Consider the following 21,422-nt stretch of genomic DNA (forward strand, 5'->3'; position numbering starts at 1 on the left):
ATGAAAACACCTGTTAACCTAAAAAGACTATGGCAAGGATAACAGACAAAAAAACACCTGGCGAAAAGGTGCAACTGAGCAGATAGAGAAGCCGCCCACAAAGCACAGGCTCAAGGGTTCGAACCCAGACACATGACAGTATAGTTGTGTACTTTCTTCCTCTAGATCTCACTGAAAAGATCTAAAGATATCAAATTCTAGCCCTGGACAAAAATCCCATCCAAAAATAGTTTGTTTCTCCTCTACTTGCCTCTTCACCTTGCTAGATATCATCTTCCACCTGTGATGGTCAAAGGCAGCTTAGACTTTGAAGTGCAAAGATTTATTGATTCTCATATGGTGAGAGGGTCCTTACAATGTCTAGCTCACTGGAGTTCTTATGGTCCAGATGATACATGCTGGGTTCTAAATACAACATAAATGCAGACAAATTAATTAGGAAACTTCATAGATCTTTTGCTGAAAAACCAAAGGTTCCATAAGGTTACTGTGAAATCATTGCCTGAATCTACTCTAACAAAGTCTTCTTCTGTTACCAGGCAATGCCATATTTATTCTGCATGTAGCACTAATGATAGAGTCAATATTCTGGCTAATAGCTCTAGGTGGCGTAGGCATTGTTCAACCAAGAAGACTAGTGTGGCTAGGACTTTGACCTTGGAACTAGAGAAGAGTTTATGTTCATGTCTTTTTTATTTTCTCAACACAGGTTACCAATCTGACTGATGTCATACAGTTTATTCTCTTGGGTTATCAAGGCGGCATACAACTAAGCGTTTCACTTTTCTGTCTGCTTTTTGTAGTATTTTGTGTCACAGTATGTGGTAACCTTCTGATCATCACCCTGGTGTCCACCAGCAATAACCTCCAGACCCCAATGTACTTCTTCATCTCACATTTGTCTATTAGTGATATTATAATGCCAGCTAATATTGTTCCTAATATGCTTTATATTCTTCTAAATAATGGAGGGACCATTTCTTATATTGGCTGCATGACTCAGTTTTTTATCTTCTGTGTTTCAGAATTAAATGAATGTCTTCTCCTCACAGTGATGTCCTACGACAGATATGTGGCCATCTGTAATCCCCTCCGTTACACCTCTATAATGACAAGTGCACAATGTGTGAGGTTGGCTTTTAGCTCTTGGTTTCTCAGTTTTTTCACTGCATTTATTGACACAATATCTGCATCAAGGTTAAAGTTCTGTGGGCCGAATATCATTGACCATTTCTTCTGTGATCTGGTTCCTTTACAGGACATTGCCTGTTCTGATACATTTCCTATAAAACTACAACTGTATTTACTAAGTTTTCCATTTGTGGGAATACCCAGCATGATAATTGTCATTTCTTATGTGAATATTGTCTGTGCCATCTTACAGATTCCATCTAATCTGAGAAGACAGAAAGCCTTCTCCACCTGTAGCTCCCACCTCACCGTGGTCTTCATATTCTACTCAACTCTGTTCAGTGTGTATATTCTTCCCAAAAGTGCACAAACATCAGATGTTAATAAAATCACATCCTTGCTGTATACTGTATTTACTCCACTAATTAATCCCATTATTTATAGTTTCAGAAACAAAGATATTAAGAAAGCCGTACAAGAAATGTTTCCGAAAAATCGGTAATTTATTGAGCTTGCCAAAAAAAACCCCCCAAATTTTAACCTTTGTGTAACTGACTTTACGTGACATTTTTCTTGTTGCTGGGGTGCATGAAACACAGGGAGATCATTAAGTATCAGATTTTTGACATACTTAGATACAGGAAATTTTAACCTGCTATTTAAACCTTTATTTCCCATGTTCAAAGTCATGTGATGTGTTAAATGATAAGGATTGATGTACTATGTATTGTTTCATTGACAATAAATTCATGCTTTAAGATATACCAAGAAAATGTAGCCCAGCTGCTCTCAAATTTTTAAGTAGCTCTTTCTCGAGTGGTCAGATGTGGATGGAAATTTTACGTATAAAAGCTATTGAGTGTCAATAGAGAGCATTAATAGAGAAAATAGAGAATTTTGGTCTTGAAGTTTCTTTAGTAAAGAAAACCTTTTTTATTGCATTGATGGCAGTGATAGGAAACTTTGTGCTATATATTATTATTATTTATTATTATAGCGCCATTTATTCCATGGTGCTTTACATGTGAAAAAGTTGTATAATACAAGAACAATTACAATAATCTTGAACACAATGTGACAGCGACTGGTACTGGAGGAGCGAGGACCCTGCCCGCGAGGGCTCAGAGTCTGCAAGGGATGGGTGAGGATACAGTAGGTGAGGGTAGAGCTAGTCGTGCAGCGGTATGGTGGAGTGGTGGTTACTGCAGGCTGTAGGCTTGTCGGAAGAGGTGCGTCTTCAGGTTCCTTTTGAAGGTTTCCATGGTCGGCGAGAGTCTGATACGTTGGGGTATATATATAAACAGTGAAGGAAATAATTATTTGATCCCTTGCTGTTTTTGTTAGTTTGCCCACTGAAAAAGACATGAACAGTCTATAATTTTAAGGGTAGGTTAATTTTAACATGTAGAGATAGAATATTAAAAAAAAACGAAAAAAATCACATTGTATAAATTAAATTTATTTGCATTTTGCAGTGAGAAATAAGGATTTGACCCCTCTTGCAAACAACACTTAATTCTTGGTGGCAAATCCCTTGTTGGCAAGCACAGCAGTCAGATGTTGTTTGTAGTTGATGATGAGGGTTGCGCACATGTCTGGAGGAAATTTGGTCCTCTCCTCTTTGCAGATCATCTCTAAATCATTCAATCCATGTAATTTTAGGCTGATCTCTCACCTTCCTCATGATCAAGGATACCCCATAAGGTGAGATTTTTCATGGTGCCCCAGATCGATGTCGATTGACAGTCATTTTGTATTTCTTCCGTTTACTTACTATTGCACCAACAGTTGTCTCCTTTTCGCCCAGCGTCTTGCTTATGGTTTTGTAGCCCATTCCAGCTTTGTGCAGGTCTATGATCTTGTCCCTGACATCCTTAGAAAGCTCTTTGGTCTTGCCCATGTTGTAGAGGTTAGAGTCTGACTGATTAAGTGAGTCTGTGGACAGGAGTCTTTTATACAGGTGACTATGTAAGACAGCTGTCTTTAATGCAGTTAATGAGTTGATTAGGAGCGTCTAACTGGTCTGTAGGAGCCAGAACTCATAAAGGTTTGTAGGGGATCAAATACTTATTTCTCACTGCAAAATGCAAATAAATGTATCTAATTTATGCAATGTGATTTTCTTGATTTTTTTTGGATATTCTATCTCTATATGTTGAAATTAACCTACTCTTAAAATTATAGACTTTTCATGTCTTTGTCAGTGGGCAAACTTACAAAAACAGCAAGGGATCAAATACTTATTTCCTTCACTGTATGTCCCACTGAAAAAATAAACATTTTTGTTGTTAATGATCTAAAGATTTTTTTTGTTTTCTCTCTTCAGCTTTCTTTTTGCCTTAACTTTATATTAATTATTTACATACTTGATTTTTTTTAGTTTTACACTTTCTTATTCAAGGTGATTTTTATTGTAGGGCTCACTGTTGTTCTTCTTTTTTGTATCTTGCTCACTTATATAGCACCATTAGTTTTCATAGCGCTTTAATACACTTTTTTGATTCATAAATGTTAGTCATTTATTTTTTGTTAATACCTACTTGGAAGATAATGAAATTTTTCTTTTTTTAATTCAAGAGTTTTGTGTCCTTGGTGGTGATCCAGTAATCGAGACCATAATTGGTTGCTAAAACCACAGTGCAGAATCGCTTGCGTCTAAGGCTTTGTGCCCTGCTTTGAGCAAACTCATACTAAAATTGAGCAATTCTGCTTTGTGATGTGAGTGAAGGGTAGAGATCATAGTACCCATATCTCCTCCCAATAAACAATATTTGGATGGGGTTAAAACTACAGAGCTAATTGTTGCATGGCAAAACCAACATTTCTGGAATTCAATTTGCACAAACCCAGTAACCCAATGGTCATCTGGCCACCATTTTACTGTCTATTTATGCTATTCTGCTAGAGTTTAAAATAATAAAACACATTATACTCATGCATCCCAGGCCCTCACTTGTCCTTATTAGTGATGAGCGAGTATGTTCTGTTAACACTTTCGGCGAGTATACTCAGGCGAGCACCAAGTATTTAGAGCTCCTCGGTGATGTGTTTGAATCACTCCTGTGTGCATGATTTGCGACTGTTTGACAGCTTTAATACATGTGAGGAATGTGTAAGAAATAGCATTCCTCAAATGTATTAAAGCTGTCAAACCGTCGCAAATCATGCACACGGGAGCGATTCAAACATATCACCGAGCAGCTGTAACTAATCGGTGCTCGCCCGAATATACTCGACGAAAGAGTTAACAAAACATACTCGCTCATCACTACTTCTTATGCCACTTCTGCTGTATAATCTGCTGGGGCTTAAGTTTTCTAGTGTTGAGACTGGGGTCATAAAGTCATTTGGGGACAAAGCACTTCAATAATATCAAGGCAAGGCAATCACATACCCCTTCACCACCAGAGCCCAATCAATGGCCCAAGTGCTGGGAGCATTGGAGATACGTGCCGAGGACCGGGGACCTGGGCAGGAGAGGATTTAGGTCAGGTGAATATTATGTTTTTTATTATTTATGACTCATTCTGTCCCATCCCTTTATTATGTTCAGAGGACTGGAGAATAATTAATGTCTTTTCATGGCAATTGGGACACTTTCTATTTAGATCAATTTTATTTTAACCAAATGGAATCAACCAGCCAAAATGAGCGAATCAGCAAACAAAACAAATTTATAGAGAATCACTCATTTCTAGTGATTATTTAATCTTTCATATAAAATCATATGCATTTTATTAATTATATATGACTTGGCTCGCAAAAAAATGCATTTATATACAGTATATTAATATATACTGTGCAACTAACTTTGGTCTTGGTTACATTAAAGTATACCTGCTGTTGTTCAAGCATAACTATGTGCAACCTAAGAAAAGAAAGCCTTAACAGATAATTCTAGACTCTTTTAACCTTTTCAACATGTACCATTTCGTCGGGTTAGGACAGAGGTGTGTGTTCTTAAGGCCCCGTCACACTTAGTGACGCTGCAACGATCCCGACAATGATACGACCTGTCAGGGATCGTTGCTGCGTCGCTATGTGGTCGCTGGTGAGCTGTCAAACAGGCAGGCTCACCAGCGATCAGGGAGCAGCGACATCGTGGAAAGAATCTTTCCACAATGTCCTGCTCCTGGTTACGAGCCTGCTGAAGCAGGAGCAGGCTGGTAACCATGATAAACATCGGGTTACTAGGGGCACACGCGCACCTAGTAACCCATGGTTTATCATGGTTACCACTCTGCTACGGTGAGCGGGTGGTTACCGCTCACTTTTGCAGGCTCGTAATCATGATAAACAACGGGTCACTAGGTGCGCGTGTGCCCCTAGTAACCAGATGTTTATCATGGTTACCAGCCTGATCGCTGCTCCCGCTGGTCACACACAGCGATGTGTGCTGACCAGCGGGAGGGCAGCGACCAAAGAATGGTCCAGGACACTTTGCAGCGATCAGCGACCTCACAGCAGGGGCTTGATCGCTGCAAAGTGTCACACATAGCGACATCGCTGGTGAGGTCGCTGTTGCGTCACCAAAACCGTGACACAGCAGCGATCTCGCTAGCGATCTCGCTATGTGAGACGGGGGCTTTACTCCCATAGCTTTTCTTTTCTCGAATGGTAACCTAAGATCTGATATGTCACTATTCCTATAGCTAAACTTCATAGAGGACCTGTGAGTATACAAAACATCATATATTATATTATTGCAGTTTATAACAAATGATCAGAAGTTCAAGTCCTCTTAATGAACAAATGGAAAATGTAAAAAAAAACATTAAGAAATACTTGACTACATGACTGTAGGAGGAAGCATGCCTCCTTGCTACGAAAAAGTTTAAAAAATGTAGTAATTTCAGAATCGGAAGACTATAAAAATGATCAGGTTTATGCTCTAGTAGTCTTCTTTGCAAAATAAAATATCCAACAAGGAAAGACTGTGAAATTCTGTAAGTTGTGTTTACTAAATTTTGAGGTTATGGACACCTGTGAGATGGAAAACATGATTACTATATGTTCGTTATTACCCTTAGTTAATAAAATTGCATCAAGTATCAGTATGCAATATTCATTGCTTCATTCATTTTCAGACCCCCTGGTATACAGTTTTCAGATTGATCCTAGATTAAGATTTCCTCCTAAGTCTCTCCTAGTAGCAATGATAGACTAGATGTGATTTCTGCCTGTATCAAGTGTACTTATGACTTCATTAGCTCCTATATTAACAGAGCACCTATTTCCTCTCAATGTGCTTTTCTCTGCTTCTACTTCCTGTTTTCTCTGCCCTCCCTGAGACTATACACACTTCCCCTCTTAAAGCTGCTATCTCCAACGCTGAGAGAAGGAAAAGGAGGAAGCAGAAAGAGCCATCGGAACCAGCTGCAGATACTCTGAAGGATTTCTAATATTTTTTCAAAGCACTCAGCTATATAAAGGACATAAGGACACTACGGAGCAACAAAATGTTTTTTTTTTATTTAAAACTATTTACAAAGTTGATTAACTTTGAATTTAGGAAGAAAATAAACAAGAAAAAATGAGTAAATTTTTAAGTCTACTTGAACAAGTTCAAGTTATTTTCTTCTCGAGAAAGAACTACTGTGACCAACCTCAGAAATCTGTTTTACAAAAAAAGGACACGTCATGTCAGAGAGGGAGATTTTCTTCTGAATTCTGTATAGCTCCTTAACATCACAGTTGTTTCGTGTTGTAGTCTGAACATGAATGACTGCTAAATGATTTACGTATGATATTTTCCTCTGGCCCATTATGGCTCATTAGGCTAGTAGATCCTTATGCAAGTGAGCAATAGGACCTCATTGTCCGGCCTGGAATGTTCCTGGGAGAAAGGAAACAAGAAAACTACAAGAGAAATTTGTTCAGGTAAAGGGTTAAATCTAGATTAAACAAAGCATGAGAAGTAGACAATCAACATCAGAAAGGTAGCTTAAAGGGAAGGTGCCGCATTTTTACATTATGTAAAATAAATTAAAATGTTAAATTCTTTAATGTTATAACATATTTTCAAGTGCCCAGTATTTATAGTTTAATTTTTTATTAATTTGTTTCGCAGCTACTGGGGGCTGCCATCTTGCTTTTCAGGAGTGTAAGAGTTACTACACTACACTCACATGCCTTAAAATATGGCAGCCCTGGACATAGGCTTCAGCGGTCGGTTGCCGACCCTATCTGTAAAATTGTAGCCACATTAGCTGTGAACTGGGCACGGCTCTGTGGGCTGCTCAATTCACAGCTGTAGATGTGTCTAGGTGCCATTTCATTGTGGCCCAGAGCTTCCACACTGAGGACATGTAATTGGAAGCTTTTTACATACACAGACAAGCTCCTCCAGCTCTGCTCTCATATTCTCCCATCCTCCACTGCCTGTGCAGTCAAGCTATGGACCCTCACCACTGCACTGTTAAGTCTCCTCGGTCCTGGCCTCGCAGCTGCTTTGTTCTCCACTGCGTGCAGCTCTGCTCCTCAGGTCCACGTTGCTCCACAGTCCGTTGTCTTCCTTCTGCTTGCTCTTCTGTAAATATACTGAGATCCACTTCCTGTTTAGCATTGGTTGAGATTAGATCACAGTGCAGTCACCAAGAAAATGGCTGTGCATTGTCTCTAGTCTTTATTCTGCCTCCCCCACTTTTGGGTGTAGTATAACACCTAAAAGGGGAGGGAAACATTGATGTCACAAGGACACTGCCCCAATTTTGCAGCTAACGTAATGCAAGTAATCATTACTGTAGCTGCTTGAGGTCTATACAGGAAGATGCTCCTCCTAGCTGCAAGTATAGGTAACCTTTTTTTTATAGATATTTTGCATGTTGCAGTGTTTGCAATATATGCAAACACTGCATTACAAAGCTTACATTAATATTATAATGTTATTTTCACAAAAAGAAAAAAAAAATGATGGCACCTTCCTTTAAAGTAACTCTGTCTGCAGATTCAGAGTGTAATAGAAATTATAACATCAGTAAAGTAGCATCGGTTTAAGCCTGCCGTTCGCGATTGCCACTACACAAACAGAACTCAGAAGCATGGGGGTTTCCCTGAGACTACAATGGGTGTTATTCCAATGGGCAGGTAGTCCTTTGTGGTCAGGCTGGGTAGTTCCTATCTACAATCTAGGCCATCCTGGAAGCCCAGGACCAGGCATATAAACAGTGGGTTATGCAATGGAAAGGGGTTTGAATGTGGGGGTCAGTTTCAGCTGGATGTGATCCATAATCCATTTCTCCAACCCTCAAGGAAGCAGAAGAATAACTTTACGTGGAAAAGTTTAGGTATTTCTATAACTTCTCCATTTTCATTTTATAACTGTTTTGCATATTTATTTTTCTCTTTTTGTACCTTTTCTTGTAACAATGATATATTTTACATTAAAGGTTTAAACTTTAATATGTTTGTCCTTTACATGCTCTTTAAGTATCTATAGCTTTTCAGTGAGTGTGTGGCCTTTTGACTGTCAGACAGGAATAAATATTTCGGGAACTCATCATCACTCTGTTTGCTTGGTTAGTGGTGGCAGCGTTTTGTGTATCTGGGGTGTGTGGACTTTGTTGAGGTGTGATTTATGATCACTTTATATCCTATAACTGAGGTTGAGTGAGGAAGAGATATATTAGACCTTGCAGGTGCACCCTACGTCACATGCTTAAAAGTGTATACGTGACACAGAGAATATTTTGTTTATTGTGAAAACTTGCAGTATTTCAGAGAAAAATATATCTGAATGTGTGACCTGGGCAGAACTGACTATTCCGAGAGACAGGTCACCTCAGGCTTCTCCTTGCTCACTGGGGTACATGGACAGTTCTTCTCCTTTACACTCTCAAAGAGAAAGACCTGTCAGTGTAGCTGAGTGGTCACAGAGATACCTTCAAGGACCTGTCCCTTGAACCAGTCCCCTCATCTCCTAGTAACATAGTTTTAAGGTTGAAGGAAGACTAAGTCCATCTAGTTCAACCCATAGCCTAACTTGTTGATCCAGAGGAAGGCAAAAAAAACCCATGTGGCAAACACTAAGTTCCACATTGGGGAAAAAAATTCCTTCCCGACTCCATACGACAATCAGACTAGTTCCCTGGATCATCGCCCTATCAAGGAATCTAGTATTTATATCCTGTAATATTATACTTTTCAAGAAAGGCATCCATGCCCTTCTTAAATTTTAACAGTGAACCACTCATTACAACATCATGCGGCAAAGAGTTCCATAGTCTCACTGCTCTTACAGTAAAGAATCCCCGTCTGTGATTATGATTAAACCTTCTTTCCTCCAGACGTAGAAGATGCCCCCTTGTCCCCGTCTCAGGCCTCAGAGTAAAAAGATCAGTAGAAAGGTCTTTGTACTGTCCCCTCATAAACTTGTACATAGTAATAAGATCACCCCTAAGCCTTCTTTTTTCCACAGTAAATAACCCCAAGTGTAATAACCTGTCTTGGTATTGCAGACCCTCCAGTCCTCTAATAACCTTGGTCGCTCTTCTCTGCACCCGCTCTAGTTCAGCTATGTCTTTCTTATACACCGGAGACCAGAACTGTAGACAGTATTCTAAGTGTGGTCGCACTAGTGACTTGTATAGAGGTAAAATTATGTTCTCCTCATGAGCATCTATGCCTCTTTTAATGCATCCCATTATTTTATTTGCCTTTGCAGCAGCAGCCTGACATTGGCCACTAAACGTGAGCTTGTCGTCCACCAATACACCCAGGTCTTTTTCAGTTACAGTTTTGCCCAGTGTTTTACAATTAAGCATATAATTATACATTTTATTTCCTCTGCCCAAGTGCATTACCTTACATTTATCCCCATTAAAGCTCATTTGCCATTTATCAGCCCAAGCTTCTAGTTTACATAGATCCTCCTGTAATATAAAATTGTCCTCCTCTGTATTGATTACCCTGCAGAGTTTAGTGTCATCTGCAAATATTGAAATATTACTCTGTATGCCCCCTACAAGGTCATTAATAAATATGTTAAAAAGAAGGGGGCCCAATACTGACCCCTGTGGTACCCCACTGTTAACTGAGACCCAGTCTGAGTGTTTTCCATTAATAACCACCCTTTGTTTCCTATCACTGAGCCAATTCTTAACCCACATACATATATTTTCCCCTATACCCATTGTTCTCATTTTATGTATCAACCTTTTGTGTGGAACCGTATCAAAAGCTTTTGAAAAGTCCATATACACAACATCCACTGCATTTCCTTGGTCCAGTCCAGAACTTGCCTCCTCATAAAAACTGATCAGATTAGTTTGACAGGAACGGTCCCTCGTAAACCCATGTTGATATTGGGTCATGAGGTTATTCTTCTTCAGAAACTCTAGTATAGCATCTCTTAGGAAACCCTCCAGGATTTTACCCACAGTAGAGGTTAAGCTTACCGGCCTATAATTTCCAAGTTCAGTTTTAGTCCCCTATTTGAATATTGGCACCACATTTGCTATACGCCAGTCCTGTGGTACAGACCCTGTTATTATGGAGTCTTTAAAGATTAAAAATAATGGTCTATCTATGACGTTACTTAATTCCTGCAGTACTCGCGGGTGTATCCCATCCGGGCCTGGGGATTTGTCAACTTTAGTGATTTTTAGACGCCGCCGTACTTCCTGCTGGGTTAAGCAAGTGACATTTAAAGGAGAATTTTTGTTATCACTAATCATGTTTTCTGTCATGCGATTTTCTTGTGTAAATACGGTTGAAAAAAAATCATTCAGCATAATGGTTTTCTCCTCATCCTCATCCACCATTTCACCCAGACTATTTTTAAGGGGGCCAACACTATAATTTTTTAGTTTTTTACTATTTATGTAGTTAAAGAATATTTTGGGGTTACTTTTACTTTCTCTGGCAATGATTCTCTCTGCCTCAATCTTTGCTGCCTTGATTTGGTTTTTACATCATTTATTTAATTTTCTATATTTATTTAATGCCTCATCACTACCTACTTGCTTTAGTTCTCTAAATGCTTTCTTTTTGTCACTTATTGCGCCCCTTACAGCTCTATTTAGCCATAGTGGATTCCTCCTATTTCTAGCATGTTTATTCCCATAGGGTATATATTGTACACACGTCCTATTCAGGATGTTAATAAATGTCTCCCATTTGCTTTGTGTAGTTTTATGTCTCAGGATATCGTCCCAGTTTATTGCACTAAGATCATCTCTTAACCGTTGGAAATTTGCCTTCCTGAAGTTTAGTGTCCTTGTAACCCTTCTACTACACATCTTATTAAAGGTTACATGAAAATGTATTATTTTGTGATCACTATTACCCAAGTAACCCCCAACTCGTATATTTGATATGCGGTCTGGCCTATTGGTTAATATTAGGTCTAGCAGTGCCCCCCTTCTTGTTGGGTCCTGTACCAGTTGTGAAAGGTAATTGTCTTTCATAGTAGTCAAAAACCTATTTCCTTTGCTTGAACTACATGTTTCTGTCCCCCAATGTATTTCAGGGTAGTTGAAGTCTCCCATAATAATGACTTCTCCTTGAGTCGCTACTTCATCTATTTGCTTTACGAGGATATTCTCTGCTACCTCCATTATTTTTGGAGACTTATAACAAACTCCTATCAGTAATTTATTATTTTTTCCCCCTCCCCTTATCTCCACCCACAGGGACTCTACATTTTCATTAGATTCACATATATCCTCCCGCAAGACAGGTTTTAAGGATGATTTTTCATATAAACACCGCCCCCCTCGCTTGTTTGTACGGTCATTTCTGAACAGACTATAGCCCTGTAAATTAACTGCCCAGTCATGGCTCTCGTCCAGCCACGTCTCAGATATCCCTACCATGTCATAATTATTTTCCAACAAAATTAATTCTAATTCCTCCATTTTGTTGGTGAGGCTTCTGGCATTAGTGTACATGCATTTTATGTATCTCTCTGTACCTCTATTCCTTCTTACTTTATTGACTGTTCTAACCCCACCCCCAATTTCTTTATTTGTGCCCAGGTCACTATCTGCACTATCTTCCCCACCTATAAAATGAATACCCTCCCCCCCAATCCCTAGTTTAAACACTCCTCCAACCTTCTAGCCATTTTCTCCCCCAAGCACAACTGCACCCTCCCCATTAAGGTGCAGCTGGTCCCTAGCGTAGAGTCTGTAGCCAAGTGAAAATTCGGCCCAGTTCTCCAGGAACCCAAATCCCTCCTTCCTACACCAGTTCTTGAGCCACTTATTTATCTCCCTAATCTCCCGTTGCCTCTCTGGCGTGGCACGTGGTATCGGTAGTATTTCAGAGAATACCACCTTGGAGGTCCTTGCTTTCAGCTTGCAGCCTAAATCCCTGAAATCATCTGTAAGGACCTTCCACCTACCTTTAACTTTGTCATTTGTGCCAATGTGCACCATGACCGCTGGGTCATCACCAGCCCCTCCCAGTAATCTGTCAACCCGATCAGCGATGTGCCGGACTCGATCGCCAGGTAGGCATCACACTGTTCGACGATCCCTGTCTTTGTGACAGATTGCCCTATCTGTTCCTCTAATAATTGAGTCCCCCACTACCAGCACCAGCCTGGCCTGCCCTGCTCTCCTATTTCCCTCTTTACTGGAGCTGACATTCCTCCGGCTTTCAGGGGACATGCCTTGCTGCAGTAGTGCTACCCCTGTACCATCACTCCCCTCATCTGCCAACTTTGCAAACTTATTGGGGTGTGCCAGATCAGGACTAGCCTCCCTGGCACTCTTCCCTCTACCACCCCTTCTAACTGTCACCCAACTAGCGACCTCACTGTCCTGCAGCTCCCGACTACCACCCTCCCCCACATCTACCCCAGTGAGCTGCTGCTCAGTGAGCAGCAGACTCCTTTCCATGTTGTCAATGGATCTCAGTGTTGCCAGCTGCTCATTCAGATCCAGTATCTGGGCTTCCAAACGCACAACGTGCACACATCTCGCACAGCAGTATGCACCCACGACCGGCTGTTCAAGGAATACATACATGTGGCAAGATGTACACTGGATCGCATTGTCAATAATGGAGCTCATTTCCTAATGGGGATTGCACTAGACAGAAATGTTAAGTAAAAAGTAAAGTAAAGAATTAATGAAATACAGTCAGTAATTCAGTCCTAAGTCCTCCCTTCCAAACTCCCTGAATACAAAGTCACTGAAAAACAAGTCACACACTTACTTTCGTTCGCACTTACGCTCCAGACACACGCAGCTCATTCACACTCGCAAACTAAGAGATTTAAAGAGGTTTTTTTTTTTTTCCTTTTCCAGCAATGCACCCTTCACCTCAATGCACTTCCAAAGGACTGAATGCCCAACCAGCTGCCCCTTATTAACCCTTAATTATGACCCCTTCCCCTTAATTAACCAATTGTGACTAAAGCTACACCTCAGGATTTTAGTGCAATGTAGTTAACCCTTAAATACACAGGTAGTAAACTAAGAAACTAAAACTGTAGTGAGAAAATAGGTTTTAAAAAGCCTAATAAATCTAAACAGGTAGAAAAGCACTCAGCAGGTCACAATGCAGCACTCACCGCAATTCACACAGGTATTTTCTGCAGGATTCCCAATACCTCTTCACTGAAAAACAAGTCACACACTTACTTTCGTTCGCACTTACGCTCCGGTCACACGCAGCTCGTTCACACTCGCAAACTAAGAGATTTAAAGAGGTTTTTTTTTTTTTTTCCTTTTCCAGCAATGCACCCTTCACCTCAATGCACTTCCCCACAGCTATGTTTTTTCTTTGAAATGATACAGTATTTTAAACTCAATCATAGCTCTGTAGATTGCAGGAGCCAGTCTCTGATTCATACTACCCATGGTTCATGCAGAAAAGATCAACAGACAGGTTATCTTTTATGGAGTGAACTAAATTCTTTAAGGGGTGTAGTTTCCAAAATGGGGTAATTTGTGTGGGGTTTCCACTGTTTAGGCAAAACATGAGCTCTGCAAACACGACTTCCCGTCAGCCAATTTTGCGATCCAATGGTGAAATGGTGCTCCTTCAGTTTCCGAGCCCTGCCATGCGCCTAAACAGTAGTTTTCTACCACATGTGGGATATTAGTTTGCTTTGGAGATATTGCACAACAATTTCAAGGTCCATTTTCTCCTGTTACTATTGTGAAAATGCAAAATTTGAGATTAAAACAATAAACTTCTAGGAAAAATTTAATTTTTCATTTTTTTCCTTTCACATTGCTTTAATAACTGTGAAGCATCTAAAGGGCTAATAAACTTATTGAATCTGGTTTTGAGCACCTTGAGGGGTGCAGTTTTTAAAATGTCACTTTTGAGTATTTTCTGTCACTCACGACCACCCTGAAAGTAACTTCAAATGTGAACCCTAAAAAAAGTGGCTTTGTAAATTATGCTGGAAAAATGAAACATTGCTTACACAATTTTAACCCTTCAAACTCCCTATAAAAAAAATATCTTTCCAACATGAAGTTGGTGTTAAATTTTGCTTATTAACCATTTTGTGTGGTATGGCTATCTGGTTTAGAACTCGATCACATGAGCGTATAACAAGGCCTAGTGCTATCTGATGTTTTATCGGATAGCACTTCGCTGAATCTTATTCTATGAGGCAGTGCAGATCTGAATTATTTTCGCATGGCGATTTGGCATGTCAAAACAATCGTAGCATGCTGCGAGTGCATCCGATATTCGTATCATGTGCACACATACAAGTCTACGGGAAACATCGGACAGCACTCAGATGTCATCTGAGTTCAGTCCGATGTATTCTCTCCAAGACAAAGGAGAAGATACTGAAAATAAGTTATTTGTCTTCTTAGCAACTGTGCTGCGATTCTCTCATGCAAGTGAATCAAATCACACTCAGGTGACATTGGAATCAAACTCTGACAAAATTTAAGCCGAGTGTCAGCATAATTGGCACGATTCTCCCGCATGACAGAGTATACGCCAGTGTGAGCCAACCATGAAGGGAATAACCTTAAAAAATTGTGCAATTTTTAAATTTTTTTGTAATTTTTATTTTTTATTTTTTCACAAATAAATGCAAATCATATCAACCAAAATGTATCGCTAGTATGAAGTACAAAATGTTATGAAAATAAAAAATGTCAGAATCACTGGGATATGTTGAAGCATTCCAAAGTTATTACCTCATAAATTGACATTGGTCAGAAATGAAAAATTGGGCTGGTCAAGAAGGTGAAAACAGGCTGGGGGTTGAAGAGGTTAAACCGATGTCCAGCAAACAGTTAACAATAATAGCAAGGTTTTTTTACAAAACAAATCCATTCCCATTTTATGCTGTCAGCAATGGCACCACATGGAAGAGAAATGTCCCAACATCTGAGAAAAAAAATAATTTATTTATACAAAAAAAGGTGAAGGCCACAAAAAGATCAGCAAAGCTTTACTTATCAGTCAGAATACTGTTGCAAAAGTGATACAAAAATGTAACAAAGAAGAAATTGCAACCATCTCAAAGAGACATCTGGGATAAAGATGAAAGTTAACACCTAAACAGGAGCATCATCTTATGAGAAGGGTTGAAGAAAATCGACATGCAAGTAAACTGCAGCTAGCTAACAAATTAGAAAGCCAAACTGGGGTGTGTGTTTCCCATGACGCAATATGGTGTACATTGCAGAAGGCTGGCATGTCTGGGTGTGGTACATGAAGGAAGACTTTCTTAAAGCCCATGCATAAAAAACACACCTACAATTTGCAAGGGCCCATACTGAAAAATATGAAGACTTCTGGGAATGATGAGACAAAGATATGTGCCTTTTTGGAACTGATGAATTAAGAATGTATGGCATCACAAAGTGAAGAATGCAAAGAAAAGTGCATGGTGCCTACAGTGAGACATGATGGTTGTTGTGTCTAGTGATGAGCGAGCATTAAATGCTCGGGTGCTCGAAGCTCGGGTCGAGCACATTGGAATACTCGGGTGCTCGACCCGAGCAATGAGCCCAATGTAAGTCTATTGTAAACTCAAACTTTTTTCTGGCGGTCCCCCCCCGGCGGTCTGCAGAGGGCCTAAAAATTGCCCAAATCGAGGGGAACAGTGCTCAATTAAATGTCAGTCAGGCAGAATATATAGGCAGACTGGCAGGCAGGGTATATAGGAGGGTGCATGAAAACATAGCAGGGCACTCAGAACACACTAGTGCCCTTCGATTTTTATGCACCCGTCTCTTTAAAAAAGCCGGCCGGCAATTCATCAGCGGCATACACCGGTACCCGACAATTTAGAACAGAAAGAATAGAGCATCACACATAGATTAGATAGATAGAAACATGTCAGTCACATATATGATAAGTACAGTGATGGTGTTGGTTACTGTACTTGTCATTTAGTATTAAAATAAAGGATTTATTAAATAAAAATTGGCGTGGGGTTCCCCGTAATTTTAGTCTCTAGCGTAGGTTATGCAGACGGCTGGGGCAGATGTTTGAAGCCTGGGAAGGGGGTAATACCCCCGGAGCTTCCAAGGCTACTAATATCATCCCCCAGCTGAATACCTAGCCTTTACCAGCTATTAAAATGGGGAACCTCCCCCAAAAAATGATGTGTGGTCCCTCCTATTTTAATAGCTAGCAAAGGCTAGGCAGACAGCTGGGGACTGATATTAATAGTCCAGGAAGGGTGCCATGAATGTTGACCCCCTCCCAGGCTAGAAACACGAGCCGTCAGCCACCCCAGAAATGGCACATCCAAAGGATGTGCCAATTCTGGCACTTAGCCTCACTCTTCCCACTGCCCTGTAGCGATGGCAGTGGGGTAATAGGGCTGGAGTTGATGTCAGCTTATAATGCCAGTTGACATCAAGCCCAGGTTAGTAATGGAGAGGCGTCTATAAGACGTCCCCATTACTAACCCCATAGTGAAAGTTAAAAAAAACACCAACACCCAGATTGAAATCCTTTAATTGAAATGAAGACACAATTCTTTAATGTTCTAAATGAAACTCTGCTTACCGTATCGCCCATTCCAGCTGAAGCCAACGATCTCCTGCAATAAAAGTAAAATAATAGACCAACCTCATCTTTACCTTTCCATGGTTCCCAGGACAGCTGCAGCTCTGCTACATTAACGTGACAGGCTGGATCGCAGCAGAAGGCTGCAATCCAGCTTGCCATGCCGCAGACACTGAGAAGCTCGTCAGTGAAGCTCCTCAGTGTCTCGCTGTGACAGCATCCAGATGAGCCGAGTTCATGTCCAATGAACTCAGCTCACCTCATGCACGTCACTGACAGTGTGGGAGAATTCTCCTGCTCAAGCAGTGCCGGCAAATGACGTCACCGCTTGAGCAGGAGAATTCTCCCACGCTGGGATGGCATTGAGATGGCAGGCTGGATGGTAGCAGAACACTGCCATCCAGCTTGTCATCCTTCAGAGACATTGCCTGCACTCCGCATCACTAGTTGGGTCCTTATGTGGAGCTACTAGTGATGAGTGAGTATGTTTTGTTAACCCTTTTTAGTTACATAGTTTATATCCAGTTCAGCCTATTTCTTGTGCACTGCAGCTATTCCGCAGCGTTGATCCAGGGGAAGGCAAAAAAAAAACATGCGGTATAGGCCAATTTACATCATTGAGGAAAAATTCACTTCCCGACTTCAATCTGGCAGTCAGATTAAATCCCTGGATTAACTAACTGTCGCTAAGCATATTATGTAATTTTATTGTTCTCAAGAAAGGCGTCCAGGCCTCTCTTGAACTCATTAAGTGAGTTGGACATCACCACTTCCTCTCCCAGAGAGTTCCAGAGTCTCACGGCTCTGACCATAAAGAATCCCCTTCTATGCTGGTGCAGGAACCTCCTTTCCTCCTGACGCATTTTGTGCCCCCTCATCTTTGTCACCATCCTTGGTATAAACAGGTCATGGGAGAGATCTCTGTATTGCCCCCTGATGTATTTATACATGTTTATGAGGTCTCCCCTAAGCCTTCTCTTTTCCAATGTAAATAGGCCTTATTTTGACAACCTATCTGGATATTCAAGTCCCTCCATCCCCTTTATTACCTTAGTCGCCCTCCTTTTTACCCTCTCTAGCTCCAATATGTCTTACCTGAGCACCGGAGCCAAGAACTGTGCACAATATTCTAAGTGCGGCCTTACCAGCGTTTTATACAGAGGAAGAACAATGTTCTCATCATATGCCCCTATTCCTCTTCTGATGCATGCCATGACTCTATTTGCCTTCGCAGCTGCTGCCTTTCACCGAGTATACTCGGCCGAGCACCGAGTATTTATAGCATGCTCGGGCATTAAGTTTTCGTCACTCCGTGAACATGATTTGCAACTGTCTGACAGCTTTAATTCATGTGAGAAATGCTGGAAAAACAGGCATTCCTCACATGTATTAAATATGTTAAACAGTCGCAAATCATGTTCATGGAGTGACGAAAACTTAAAGCCCGAGCACGCTATAAATACTCGGTGCTCGGCTGAGTATACTCAGCAAAAGGATTAACAAAACATACTCGCTCATCACTAGGAGCTACCTGAGTGCTGCTGGTGTCAGGGAGCAACATTTCATTGATGGTATAATGAAATCACAGATGTACTGCTCTGTATTGAAAGAGAAGATGCTGTCATCACTCCGTGACCTTGGTGGACGTGCACTTTTTCAACATGAAAATAATCCAAAACATACTACACATCTAAGGCCACTGCTCTGAAGAAAAACAGGGTAAAAGCGATTCAGTGTCCAAACATGTTCCTTTCTCTGAACTCAACCAAAACAAATATGAGGAATTCTAAAGAAAGAAGTTTAGGATCACTCGGCATCCAGCATCCAAATTAGAGGTTATTCTTAAAGAATGGAAAAAGATAAATGTTGCAATAAGTAACCAACTTGTTTGTTCCATACCTAGAGTACTTGTTGTTGTCCTTGTTCTTAAAGGGGTTGTCTGGTACTTTTTTAAAGTTGCCCAATGTATTCAGCATGTGGTCATAAGTATCTCTGTAAATACCTTGTTTTGCAGATAATGCCTGTGAGTGGCGCTATCACTGGCCTTTCACAGGCATCACATGACACCCGCCTGCAGCCAGCTCTGACATCCGCTGACGTCACGACAAGTCCATGATGCAACCGAGGGTCCCTCTTCCACATTCCACCGGTGGCTGCTGGATTGTGGGCAGGGTTATTCCCCTGCGTCACACCCGGCATCCACCGCACTCTCTCCCTCTCCCCATTCATTGGGAAAACGCACAGTGAATGCTGGGTGTGCTGTGGGGAATAACCCCACCCACAACCCAGCAGCCACCACGGGAACCCCAGCGCTGATTCACGCCTCACTTGTCATGACGTCAGCACGGGGGTCACATGATGCCTGTGAGCGGCCACCGATAGCGCCGCTCACAGGCATTTTCAGCAACATAAAGTAATTACAAATATACTTATTCCCACATGCTGAATACATTGGGCAATTTAAAAAAAAGTACCAGACAACTTCATTAAAAATAATGGAGGTCATACAAAATACTAGAGGTAGTTGTTTTTAATGTGGGATGTATTCATTTTTGCATGAGCTAATTTGGGTAAAACTGAAGATTTTGTAGTGAAATTTATATTAGTAACCTGATTTTCATGATATGGCTAAAAAAATGTTCTATGAAACTCAATCTTGTCAACAGTTTAGACATTTTTCTTGAGTTCAGTGAGATTTTGATGAAAATTTTAATTTTCAAAGGGAGTGTGCCTGATGCCTTGACACATGATGACTGTCTACTTGCATGCACAAAACCCTTCAGGGTGCCTTGACTCCCTGAAGTCTCTACATAGTGAGAAACAAAGATTCAATTATTCTGCCTCTGACTGTCTCTATGATGAGGAACATACTTGTGCTTTGGGGCCGACCTGTGGGCAGGTCTTTTTTGATGATCTTGCCTAAAGCACCAAGGAAAGACCCTGCCTACAGTCCAGCCCGAAGCACAAGAATCTCATTAACTCAAACCTGCAAACACTGATTACACAAATGCCACAAGACGGAGTTCTTCACAGCAAGTATCATTTTAATGAGTGCAACAGCCCCTACATGACAATACCTGTAGTTTATTTGGCAAAATCCTGCTGGCAGGTTCCCTTTAATGGTATATATGTTTAATTTTTATCAATGCTTGTAGAGCTTTTTTTATTTCCTTATTCCTTAGACTATATATTATGGGATTGATCAATGGAGTAAAAACAGTATATAGCAGTGATTGGAGTTTACTAAGATTCAAAGTTTGTCCTCCTGATGGGAAAGCATAAACACTCAATAAACTAAAATAGAAAATGCAAACCACAGTGAGGTGGGAGAAACAAGTGGAGAAGACCTTCTGTCTACTGACAAGGGACTGACATCGTAGAATAGTCACAATAATATTAACATAAGATATTATAATAATTGTGATGGGGATGAAAAGTACAGGAAAGCTCATTACGAAAGCTGATAACTTCATAGTGAATGTCCCAGAACAGGCAATTTCCATTAAGGGAGCAAGATCACAGAAAAAATGGTCAATGATATTTGGTCCACAAAACATCAGTACCAGTGCTGTTAAGGTGTCAATAAATGCACAGAGAAAACCAACAAACCAAGCGGTGATGGCCATGTTCACACAATGGCCAATGTTCATGATGATGGTGTAATGGAGGGGATTACAGATGGCCACATATCTATCATAGGACATCAATGTGAGAAGATAACATTCAGATGCTTCTAAAGCTCCAAAAACATACAATTGAATAAAGCAGTTTGATAAAGTAATTGCCCCCCCATTATTCAGTAAGAGGTGGAGCAAGTTGGGGACAATGTCTGTGGGTAACAAGATGTCACTGATGGATAGAAGTGCGATGAAGAAGTACATCGGAGTGTGGAGGTCCTTGGTGGTGGACACCAGAGTGATGATCAGGAGATTCCCACATATTGTCAAAAAGTAAACCACAAGGAAAAGACAGAACAGGAACATTCTTGATAGATGGCTACACTGAAATCCTAGGAGGAAAAACTCGGTGACTGCAGTTACATTGTTCTCCTGTGTAAATAACGAAAAGAAAAAGTTTATTTATTGGCTTAAGTTAGTTAATTAAATTAGTTAAAAATATTTTCTGGGAATAACTATTTCTCTCCATTGGTTGCATGTACAGAGCACTTGAGTCAAGTAATTGACTGCAATGGTCATAGGCGCTACAGTCATCACATCACTGCTCCAGCCTGTCAATGAAGATCAAGGCAGCATCATAGATAACACTTGACTTTATTTAGACATGATGGGGCTATGGGGAGGGAGAAGTTAGTGCTTGAAAATTCCTTTTGGTGTTAAGCAGTG

General features: G+C 40.6%; 1 protein-coding gene across 1 annotated transcript; it reads left to right on the forward strand.

Annotated features, from left to right (window-relative positions):
* The first annotated feature begins 877 nt into the window (after positions 1-877).
* Positions 878-1,633, forward strand: LOC141167474 (olfactory receptor 6P1-like). Its single transcript, XM_073654876.1, has one exon. It carries the CDS (start codon positions 878-880, stop codon positions 1,631-1,633), a length of 756 nt encoding a protein of 251 aa, XP_073510977.1.
* The last annotated feature ends 19,789 nt before the right edge of the window (positions 1,634-21,422 follow it).

Source organism: Phyllobates terribilis, unplaced genomic scaffold (assembly GCF_046119375.1).
Source record: "Phyllobates terribilis strain yellow unplaced genomic scaffold, ASM4611937v1 Scaffold_11__3_contigs__length_659146591, whole genome shotgun sequence".
Lineage (NCBI taxonomy): Eukaryota > Metazoa > Chordata > Amphibia > Anura > Dendrobatidae > Phyllobates > Phyllobates terribilis.